Source organism: Typopeltis vanoorti, chromosome 1 (assembly GCF_054136105.1).
Source record: "Typopeltis vanoorti isolate ZY-2024b chromosome 1, IOZ_Tvanoo_1.0, whole genome shotgun sequence".
NCBI classification, from domain to species: Eukaryota; Metazoa; Arthropoda; class Arachnida; order Uropygi; family Thelyphonidae; genus Typopeltis; species Typopeltis vanoorti.
The window spans coordinates 70,576,752-70,589,679 of NC_143549.1; the positions used below are offsets into that span (position 1 = coordinate 70,576,752).

Below are 12,928 nucleotides of genomic sequence, written 5' to 3' on the forward strand. Positions count from 1 at the left end.
AGAAGAATTTTATAAACACCTTTTTCTGCATAACTTTTCACATTATAACCAATTTCTTGAATGACAATAAGAATAGGAAATTTATCATCAATAAAATACAAATTAATCAAAACTAATTTAATTATTAAGAATAAATTATTTATTCCTGAAAGTATACAAGAGACAAGAAGAGACAATTTATTGCTCTTGCATCAGATTTATAATTATATTGACCACACGTACTTTGACATTCTCGAGAAGAAAATATATTCATCTAATGAGAAGCTAACTTTAATGAAATTTAAATTATAATTCCGTATGTGTTGTAATTTCCCCGATAGGTTTGGCTTAGTTAAAATTTGCACAAACAATATGATTGTTGGGGTTACTGGAAGAATGAATGTCTTAAAGGAATTGTACATTGAGAGGACTAGTTATATATTTCTCATTAAAAGATACAGCAAACCAATCAGCCTTTAGCCAAAGAAATTAAAATGCAATAAAAAAACAGATTCAGTGATATTCTCTTCTAAAAAATATAATAATAATAATAATAAATAAAAATAGTAATTCTTCCAAAGAATTATATATATTATTGTGTTTATACACTGCTTGGAAAGAAGTCAATAAACACCCCATGGGCAAGGTGCATTGTGACATGTAACGAGCAACTTGTTTGTAGCTGGTATAAACTGGAGGAATATAATGCTCCAAAGTCAGAGCAACCATGTCTGGGTGAAATAGTTGTGAGAAGGCAATTGATAGAGTTTAAAAGAGGTATTGTCATAAGGTGCCATATTGCAGGCCTATCTGTTTGTCAAATTGTTGAAAAATTGGGCCATCCCAGGTGAACAATGACTGATACCATACTGAGATGGCAGCGCAACTGAGATGTTGTCAACTGCAAGTGCTACCGGCAGTAGACGACCCACCACACTCACCAAATGTGACTGTAGGGTCCTATTAAGGATAATATGTAAAAATTGCCATTTATTGGCCAGCATGTTCAATATGGAGTTCCAGGCATCAACTGGAACACAAAAATGCACAAAAACATTCACAACTAAGGCTCACAACATTGGTTTCCATGGTGAGGCTGCAACTTGTAAGCCTCACATTACCCAAATCAACATGCAGTGTCATCTTCAGAGGTGCAAAGAGAATGTACAGTGGGATATGGAAACTTGGAAAGCTATGTTATGGAGCGACAAATATACTACACCCTTCTACTGAGCAGATGGATGTGCAGATGCCCGGTGAACATCTCTTACCAGACTGCATAACCCCAACCATGAAATTCAGAGGTGGCAGTGCGATGGTACAATTCTGTTTTACCTTTCTTGACCTCAGATCTCCGTTTGTGGTGTCAGAACATTGAACTCAGTATCTGAACATTTTAGACAACTGACATTTCTGTGGAACTGACCATTGTCAATTCACAATGCACCATGTCATAAGGCTGCTGCTGTCACTGTGTGGTTTGTGGACTTGAACATCACCACACGTAACTTAACCCTACTGAACATCTGTGGGATGAACTTGGGAATCAGGTGAAGTCAAGGGATGTCTGCTCCCCACAAGAGTCCAGAACCTTATTATATGCCTACAAGAAGAATGGTCCAAATTCCTATTGATCTGTCATATGCTTGTGGAAAGTATGCCTTGTAGGAATACTACAGTCATCACAGCAATAGGAGATCCTACATCTTATTAAGGTGGGCAGCACGACTGTTCTTCATGCTATGGTGTTCATTGACTTCTTTCCTAGCAATGTATATGTACGTATATTATTATATGTTTATATATGTGTGCATGTAGTGTCCATATCTGAATGATGCAAATATTTTCCCTACCCTGTTTAAAATATATACTTGTCTAAGTGCCTACCCAAAATTGTGTTAGATTTACCTTAGACATTTGAATATAAAAGTATGAGAAAAAAAAAAAAAAAGATAAAATGAAATAGTCTTTGTTAACACACTAAGTCATTAAATAGCCGATTTGTACAATTATTAGCCATAAATAAATAAATATAATAAATTTCTTGCCATATATTTAAATACACATATTTCTATTAGCCTCATTTTAGAGGTAACCTGTGGTTAAGAACCCAAAAAAAAAAAAGGTTTCTTGTTCCAACATAAACACCATGATTATTATGTATTAAGGAAGTATTATGAATTCGCCAAATTCCACTCCCAAATATAATATTTGGAGATTAGGATACTTTTTTTTGCCTAGCCAAGAGTGACTAACAGATAATCCAGCTTTTATGATAAGACTACAACTCTCAATCATCAACTGGAATAGAGAAAGTACTCACTGCCTGCTTGTAAGCATATTTCATAAGAATATAAAAACTGAGACATTAATTATACAATATGTATAATGCATAAAAAACTTTAATGCTATCTTGCTCTCTTTAAAAAAAAAGTTATTAAATAAGCAATTAAAAATGTTCTATCACATACAGAAATAATTATATATTTTACAAATGAAAACATGAATATGCAATAATCTTTGTTGATTTGGCGTAAAAAGGTGGTAACCTCTGTCGTTCTTGTAATATTTAGCTCATAAATATTACTGAATCTAAATATATATATATGTACAAACTCTGATGTAGTTCATGAAAAGCTTTTCACAAAGAAAAGTTATCCAGAACTAGTGATAATCTACATAATTTCTTGATAGAATATTTGTGTAATTCATAATCATTAATATTCCATCAGACAGAGCTGCCATTTTCCTTTCTGATAAGGAAAGTGTAATAAAACTTATTAATATAAAGCAAAATATATCAGATCACTTATTTCCTTCTTGAACAGAATTATACCAGCACAACTTAATTATGTAAATAGTACTTTCATGAGATGGATACAAAACATTCTTTTTGAATGTTTCTGAAAGAAAAAAAAAAAAATTAGTGAGAATCATCCCCAAAAAAACTGAAATGCAATTTTTCTGAGTCACAGTCTTTATAACCCATATGTCATCAACTTTTCATATGAGTTTTGTCACAGTGAATAATAGAAATATTGAACTTACATGCACGCACACACAGTATAAATAGCTAGTATTCAGTTATACAGTATCAAATATTTTTTAGATTTTTACTTGATAATATGAAAAACAGGAAGCACTATGTTACTGTACAAATCTCTGAAATCCTTTATACAGGAGCTACAGATTAAACATGTCAATAACCTCTCAGAACTTTCCATAACATTCTGTGACAAATCCTTGAGAATGCAATGGTCCAATTGTCAAAATAAAATAAAGATAACTGTATGAGTTGGCTTTTAAAGCTTTTTTAGCTATGAGTAAATGATTACTTTTTTTTTTTTGGAATCACTACAGTAAATTTATAATGACACCAGCTGAATGATTACTGACAATTATAAATCAAACAAAAATATTTAGCTGTTTTGAAATGGATAAACCCCTGTCCAGTTTCTTAGGGGTACAACTTCTACTGTAAGAATGATGGTAGGTAACATTCATGTTTGCTTAGGCTACTAATGCCATATATTCACTATTAAGGAGCTGACAATTTCTGACTTAAGTATGCTACCAGAGTTTGCAAATTACAAATTGAATTCAGACACAAAAGCAATAATGTTTCAAATTACAATAAACTGCAATATTCATTATAGCCATAAATATTAAGACTGCTAAAAATAAAATTAGCTCTTCACGAACAAAATAAAATTTTGCTGAATACTGTACAAAAACCATTTGCCTATGGACAATGGTGTCCATGGCTATATGTGCTTGAAAAACAAAACAGACAGCAGCTCTATTGTAAGGAACATTGTAAGGAAAATAAGCATACCAATAATGTCTTGATATTTCTTTAGTTTGATCTACTTTGAAAGGGAGTTTATTACATCAAAATATAACTATATATATATATATCTATATATATAATTTTTTTTTTTTTAGATTTATACTGTGCACAGTATTTCACTTTCTATAGATACAGATATTGTTACAAAGCATATTTTCCAAATCAAAATGAATATCAGTACTCACTACTGAAGAATACTTTGGAGAATTTGTACTTCTCTAGAGCACAACTAAAATTTTGGTAGGTATAGGAAACCAACAGATATCAGTATGGTTAATATAAAAAAAGAGTTACAGCAGTAATTCTCAAACTGTATCATTTGAAATTATTTTTAATGCTAATATTAATAAAATCATGGCAAGATTAAAAAAAAAACAAAACACTGCAATTTTGAGAGCAGTCAATAGTTATGTGATAATGCTGAAAGTTGCAAAGTACAACTATAACAAAGTCATTAACGGAATGCAAGATTACATAACAAAATATTAATCGCATCATAATCCATAAATATATCAATTTATAAATTAATAAAAATAAAAATACCTAGAATAAAAATACATAAGAATAAAAATTACCTAGTAGTGTCATACAAGTTGAAAAGAACAATATACGTTTATTTCACACATGCAATATGACATTTTATGGTTATACTACCCTTCATGTTCTTACAGAATGCCATGAAAATCCTCTGCACATCTATAAATGCTTTATCATTTGCGGGTATTAAGTCTCCTTCCCACTATTCATATTTTGCATGCTTTACTAGAAATTTTAATTATGATGACAGATAGTTTTCTCTGTTTAGGAATTAAAGTTATGAGGTGAGTAGTTATTAGCAGTTAATGTTATGAAGAGAGCAGATAATGTTTGTATGTTTTGTAGAAGGAAAACTCAATTACAAGTGGGGAAAATCCTGTCACCTCCATATGGGAAAGACAAAGCAGGTGATGGTTTTGGGTCTGAGAGAGAGAGTATGTGTGTGTGTGTGTGAGGGAGGGATTTTGTTAGTATTCAAATACTAGTTAGTGATATCAATAATGCCATAAAGATAACACCCTCTATACCAAACAATTGGATATGCTGGTGGTAGTCATCTGGATCAGTGATAAATTTGTACATCTTACAATGTTTTACATCTTACAAAGCTTTATATATCATCTCCTTTGTCTTTCATAAATATATAATCTATTTATCTATCTGTATATAATATCTCTCTCTCTCTCTATATATATATATATATATCTATATATATCTATATCTATATATATCTATATCTATATCTATATATATCTATATATATATCTCTATATATATATATATCTCTCTCTATATATATATAGAGAGATAGATATATCTCTCTCTCTCTATATATATATATATCTATCTATATCTATATATATATATATATATATATAGAAGAGAAAGTGGTTGGAGTGTGAGAAATGCTAAGATTAAGGAAGACAATAAATGTATTCTGTTATACATTTCAATAGTGAAGGAGAAACTTGAATTTCTGTAGTTGAAATCTTCCATAGGAAGAATGATGTCATAAAGCAACTACAGAATTTTAATGTTGTCATGATATGGATTTAGTAGGTTATGTTCTAGATGGAACATGAATATCTTAGTGAGCCGACACCAGATACCAATAACTGTCAGCAGACTATAGCCTACTTTTTTTTTTTTTTTTTTTTTCATTTTGACTGGTAAAGAAGTTGGGCACAAGCTTGGAGGCCAAGTTCTCAGTTATGTCAAGTAAAGGGCCCAACCTTGCCTGCTTAATCTCTGGCAAGCCAATTGCTAGTCACTCAGAGAAGAAACACATTTGGTGATAAATTAATTAAAAAAAATAATAAAAAAACAATTAAATTGTAAATAAAACCATTACGGCTTGACAGAAAGCAGCATCACCACCTAATAAAGATAAAAAAAGGTATAATTTGTGTGAACAGTTATTCTAAGTTATATAATCTAAGTAAACGGTTATTTTCAAAAGCAAAAGGAATTCTAAAACAAATTTTCAATGTTTTCTAAAGAGTTACTCTAGTGTGGAAATATAGTTGAATTTCACACATTTACAATTAATTATAAAATGCCAATCATGAAGATATCAGCTTCAAAGAAGTGACATCATGACACACGCATGCGCACACGAGTTCTAGTGGTAACATCAGTAATTACTATAACTTAGCTGTTCTCAGCTTGGTGATAAATTCAAAATAACATCTATGTAAATGAATTTATTAAACTTGTAAAAAATATTATTAAATTTGCTCATTTTTCCCCACAATGTCCATGATCTTCGGCTACTAACTGGCAGGCCAGAAATATCCTATGGGTTGCCTTTTGAAAAGTCTTAGCCAAGAGTAATATTCAAAGTAGAGTGATTATATTGGTATAGTTTTATGAACTAGAGAGAGAGAGATGGTATCTAAGAGCTTATGGAAACTGTTAGCATTCACAACACAAAGCATTTAATTATGTGGATAATCAGTTATCCAGGCTAATCATTTAACAACAAAACTATAATTGAACATCAGAAAAACAGTACACTATTTTTTTAAATCAAAGTCAAGGCAGTTTTTGCAAAAGCACTTGACAAGTTTGCCACATGACAAGCCGATATTTAAGATGCAGTAAATTGGCAAATGGCTGTTGGATAAATAGCAAAGAGTTTTTTGTGGAGGAGCAGAATCCAGAAGAAGGAATATAAGTGGGCGCCACAGTCCTCACTATTAGGACTTCTATGTTAATAATACTGTCACTGGATCTCAGAGAGATATTCAGATGAGGAGAGTTATTAGTAAAAGTGTTGATGTCATGGCTCTTCAGGAGGATTTGAATAAATTGGGAATATTGAGTGAGTGGGTGGGGGTATCAATTTAATAAATCTAAGTGTAAGATTTTGAATTTGGAGATTCACAGATGGGAGGATGAGGCCAAAGGAATCTTGAAGTGACAGTGGATAAAAATTTGAAGTTCAGGGAACATGTTGCAAAAGTGGTGTAGACAGTCCAATGGATTGCTGTAATATTCTGAAGGATGGTGAGCAAGAGATAAGAGAGTTCAGTATTATATCAAGCCCTGATCAAATAACATCTGGATTACTCTGGATCATATCTGCATCTGATCACCGGCATATGAAGGGAGATGAAAAAATTTTAAAGAGGTACAAAGGTGGATAGAAAAAATATCAGGACTGTGGAACACTGGTTATGAAGATAACCTGAGGTATGCAGTCCACTTTTGTATTTTATTTTATTAATATACAAATTCACACATGAAAGGATGCAAAACCTATATCACATCAGTACTCTATGTGTGTGATGGAGGGAGGGGCATAAGGTTTAGGAGAAAAAAAAGAAATCTGTTGATATGTTTTCTTGAAGAGCGAGGATGAATGTTCTAAAGAACAAAGAGTAGATAGAATAAAAGAGGAGGAAAAGAAGTCAGTAAGTTTGAAGCTAGGCAGCAAACAAATGTTGACTAACAATTTTAAAATTGCCGGCCAACTTCACTTAATAAATTCTCCATTTTCTTCATAACCGATTTTCAGATCAATTTCTTTTGTTTTCCTATTCCTTTTTAGTTTTAAGATCAGATAAGGATGAATTTACAGTCTCTAGAAGATAAGAGTTTTTTGTCACATTGAGGGTTTGAAATAAGTTTTCTTCACTAGTTTTAAAGTTTGGTTTAGAACCTTGATTTAGTTTTTTAAGGTCAGATTTCCATTTTTGAATTGGAAGAAAAGAGATCATTTCAAGAAAGTTCGAATTGGTATCAGTAGGATGATCATGATATTGGAATGCTATATATTTCTAACCCTGAACAAAAGAATATTTTCCATAAATATGATTCCTTCCCAACCTACTTTGCTGAAAAGTTTAAGTGAGGCAAGGCTTTGCAAATGGAATAATGAGCAGCTTATCTGAATCTTTTGCATTCATATATGATTACTTTTTCTTTTTTTTTGTAATCTAACTATCAACACCATTTCCTAAGTGCTCTAACCACTTTTGCATTCAAATAATGCTTCAATATTAACTTGTGTATCACCTGTAACAGTCTGGATTAGTTTCCTAAATTTTCCAGGTTTGAAAAATCAGCCGTTCAAATATTGACTGGGTTGTTCCTATATTTGTATCCTTTTTTTTTTTTTTTTTTTTGTTGTTAATTCAACAGCAAATAACTACTCCCCCCAATACACCAAAAAAAAAAAAAATACTTAAAAAATATATTTTAATTTCTCAAATGTTTAAATTCATCTTGCAAATTGTGCCTTTCTCCCCCCCCCCCATGGCTTTGGATGTTAATGATAAAGAATTGCAGAAAAATCTTAATTTTATTTAATGGCTTCGACCAAAGGTAATCCTTTTCAATCTTATTCCAACTATTTTATATATGCAACTTACAATTCAAAGCTGTTTAAGATCATACCTTAAATTATTAGTAACTCAGCAAAATTACTTTTGTTATCAAGAATTATACTACAGAGTAATAACATTTTCACATTTTCATTTTCTCCTTATATGATAGGTTCAAATAGCCGGTCACAGCCAATAACATTGCTTTTTTGAAAATTAATTAATGCTCTGATAGAGCTATAGGTTAATCCTATCTGCATAGTGCACATTATGGACGTTCAATTAAGTGTATTCTGGCCAGTTTTCCTGTTTTGCAGGTTGAAAAACCAGAGTTTCTGTTTAAAAAAACAAATAAATAAATAAATAAAATAAAAAAATAATAAAATAAAAAATACCATACCATTATATGTTTATCTTAAGATAAACAGTATCATATGTTTATCATATCATATGTATCATATGTTTATCTTAAGATAAACATATGATACTTATCCAAAATCAGAAATATTTAAACAAATGAATTTAAATAAAAAGATCATAACCATATGCCAATTATATTGGCAGTGTAGCTCACTAGGTGATTAAATGAGTGTTGTGATCTTTTTTTTTTTTTTTTTCTTTCTTTCTTTTTCCAATTTTATGATCATAAAAATAATAACAGACTGACATGTGTTAAAAAAAAAAGTTGAATTTTACTTCGGATTAATTATTTTTAATAATCACTTAGATATGGAGATATTGAATATTAGAGACATTGGAATGAAAATATTGTAGACCAGAGAAACAAGACTAATTTGAAGGAAAACTATTAATAGGAAGCTAGTAATGAACTTAATCATGTAGTACTATCATAGTATCCCATACTCTTTCAGGGTAGATATCAGGAATGTGGTGATAATATTGATCATTTAGTTATTATTAAAGTCTTAATAATTTTTATGATCATTAACTGGAAAATAAATGATTAATTCCGTATGTTTAAACTTATGCTAAACATACCATCTTACAAAGACTATGTAAAGTAGAAATCTACTTTTCTCATAACTGTCATCTAAAAGGAACTTGCAATAAGTATCTTTAATAGATATTTATTGCAAATCAAGGCATTAACTTAATAACAAAAAAAAAACATCTCCTGCACTTCTTAAATTCAAATTTTTTAATATATTTTTAGTTATTCCACTCATATTTAAATGCTTTCATTTAAAAATGAAACTCTGATTAAAAAAAAAAGTTTTACTATTTATATAATCACATCTAGAATTTATGCAAACTGTGTCATAAAAGTGACACCATATAGTGCTCAACATTATACTTAGGAAGAGCAATTCATTTTACTTCAGTAGTTAAATACGAATTCTAATTGTAAAGAAAAAAGTTTGACTTCAATATCTGTATCTAAACAAAAACAACAGCCTAAAAATGATATTTTCACAAATATTTTCTGTACATCTTTTGCTGATCATTATAAATTTTCAATTCCTCTTCAGCTCTGCACACTCTTCTTAAGTTTTTCATTGCCTTGATCTTCAAAGAACACTTTGGTTATAACAATATCTCCAGTAGATAAAGTCTGACAAGCAATATCTACAGTAATAACTCCTACTTTTTGTAATTTTGAAGCCTTTCCATGGCATGTGCAATTGCAACAGTAGCCACCACCACCACTACTGCTACTACCACCTGGAGACCAACTACTACCAAAACTATCCATATTTCCATTGAAAATATCTGGGCTTCTAATATGAAGACCATGTAAAGAATGAGGTGGTGATGTACGCATTCCAAATGAATCAGGAACTGAATTAAAACCAATTTCACCTTTGTCATATTCATCAGGGTCTTCAAAATTATCAACACTGCTGTCATCACTAAAGTTATCATCTTCAGCATTCCCTGAGCCTGAATGCATAGAACTAGAGTCATTACTTGTACCTCGATTACGCAACCTATCCAGCTTCTTGGCAACTTTCGGATTACCTTCAATCTTGGCACGTTCAACAGGAGTAAGCTCTAAATATCTAAAAAACATCAATATTAAATATTCAATTAAAATATTGATTAGTGTAAACTGTTAACTAAATAAGCTATGCATCATGAGTATGAAATATATCAGATATTTAACCAAAAAGGTTATCTTAAAATTACTTTATAAAAAGTACCTAGATGACCAAAGCTGTGCATAAATTTGATGATTCAAAATTTCCTTGGAAGAACAAAATGTAAGAGGAGGTTAGAGATAGGTAACCAAGATAGAAAGATAAGGGAAATATCCTAAGATGCAATATCCTAAGAATCTCCAATTCATCCACCTCTGTTCCCACATTAGTGTCTGTCACATAGGTCACAAATACACTTGATATATTATATTTCTGTTTAATCCTTTATCCAAGTAGTATAAGCAAAAAGGATTGAAGGAATATAATTTCTTGTCAAGTATAATTTACTTTATAACCAAGTGAAAATCTTTCTACAAAAAGCCACAACAAAATATGTTGTTTTATCATAGCACTTATATTATTCTTTTTGCATGAATGGCCATTCTGAATTAGTGATCTGCAAAACTAAATTCAGCTTCATATATCAGCATACTATGAAGGATCTCCTGACTAAGACAGAAGCCAGCATGCCACTAAGTATCTACATGGAAGATGGCACCTCAGCACGTTTCCACCTGACTATGCCAATTGGCTGTTATGATCCCAAAAGAAAATGTCTTTGATATTAATGTTTGTTTTCGTGAATTTAGGTTTTAGTTAAGAAGAATTTGTTATTTGAAAGTAATAAGAAAATAAGTGAAATACATAATGTGCATAAGGCACAAACATTTTTTTTTTTTTTGAAAATACTCCTTGCCCTCCCAGTTTCCAGTTAATGGAATATTTCATGTTAATAAAGTAGAAGATTTTTCCATAACATTAAGATATAAACAAACAGCCATAACTGACTGAAATAATCACTATACTGAAGTGAAAGAATACATTAACAGGGAAATATATATTAAGTATCTCAAACATTTTTCTTTCTTTAAGAATTTAATCCAGGTTTATATTATGTTTCTGATTTTAGCAGATGTGTTGATATTTCATGCAAATAAAACTTTCTCAATAGTACAGGATTTTTAGTACTTAAGCTCAGAAAGGGTTGTTGTTTTTTATATAATTAAATAAAAACTCTAAATTTAGATTGGTAACTGCATTACCTTCTTTATTGTAAGCAATTGTTTATATTTTTAGTTGCAACTCATCACTATTTAAAATAAATTGCATTACTTCATATGTCAGTCTTTCAGCAGCACAAAAATAATGGATTTTAAAAACAATGGACAAAAATAAAGATTGCTTAGCTAATTTGGACCATTATTTTTGCATTTTAAATTAGTAGTATTTTGTCACATTAAGGTTGATTAAAATAGGAATTTAATATTTTGGTTAATGAGTTGCGACAAAAATATAAACAACTGCTTACAATAAAGGGAATGCAAAATGCAGTTACCAACCTAATTTAAGCCATCACTCAGAATCGCAAACAAAATTCTGTTTGACCTGCAACATGAAATAATTCAGCGATTAGTATAGATAAATATTTTTATGACACTTAACATAAATAGGCATCCTTGTCATACTTATGAGAGAAAAGTTAGTTAAGGTGATATTAAACAGGACATGCTAGTTTTAATTCACAGTTGTTTAATAGCAACTAATCTTCAGTCTTTTTCTGTCCACTGCTTGATATCCAGGTCATTTTATGTATGTCTTTATGTCTGACCTGTAACATGATTTCAATAAACTTTCTCTTATCACAAGATTATTCATTTCACAAAATGCCACCAGTAGGTCACCATTCTCACTTCTTGGCCCACATGCTTCCTTACTGTTCTCTCATCTTCCTTATTTCTTTTGACAACTTTAGCATTCATGTCATCCATAAGAATAACCATGTCATGCTTAAGTACTCGTTCTATACATCTCTAACTTATCATAAAACATCTCATTTTCTTTAAGATTATTTTTATTTGTTGGTGCATAAATAAGAATTATAGTTAATTTAACAAATCATGAATATAATCTAGTCATTATTATTCAATCACTTATGGGCTTCCAATTTATTAAACTTTTACTCGTCTCTTTACTAAATGTAAATAGCACTGCTCTTTCACAATGTTCATTAGATCCTGAATACAATATCTGATATCCATCTACAGTTCTCACTTTTTCAAAACCTATCCATCTCAGTTCATTTATTCATGAGAACTGAGAGCCCAAGTAAGCCAGTATATAAAATATCTATTTTGTACTTTTCCATTTCCTAATAACTTGTTTCTTTCCAGTTTCAAACATAGTTATAATATTCCATGTTGCAATTTGTATTCTCTGTTTAGATGAGAGGGGTGATCTCAGCTGTTTCAAAAGTTCCTGTAGGCTATGCAATTGAAGCTTCACCATGCATTATCCTCATACCAACTTAAACAGAGGTCATCAGGAATCCTGCAAACATCACACAACATTTTGTATAGTGGCTTACTTGGGCTCTCAGTTTCCATAATCAAGGACTTTTTTTTTTTTTTTTTTTTTTTTAATGGGAAAGAGTGATTAGCTCTTTGCCCAATCCTCCTCCTTTATCCAGGCTTGGAATGTCATGGGGAGACCACCACAAGGCAGTATAATTAATTACAGTTTGTTATATCACCTTATATAAAATACATGAATTTGACCTCTATGATCTGGTGTAATAA

The 12,928-nt window shown here is 30.8% G+C and overlaps 1 protein-coding gene across 1 annotated transcript in view; it reads right to left on the reverse strand.

Annotated features, from left to right (window-relative positions):
• Positions 1–9,484: 9,484 nt before the first annotated feature.
• The window catches only part of egl (Egl_like_exo domain-containing protein), an 86,626-nt gene continuing 83,182 nt past the window's right edge, over positions 9,485–12,928 (reverse strand). Inside the window, exon 5 of the mRNA XM_090391186.1 lies at positions 9,485–10,214. Coding sequence (XP_090247312.1) covers positions 9,680–10,214 — 535 coding nt within the window. The 3' untranslated portion in view covers positions 9,485–9,679. The remainder of the gene's footprint in view (positions 10,215–12,928) is intronic.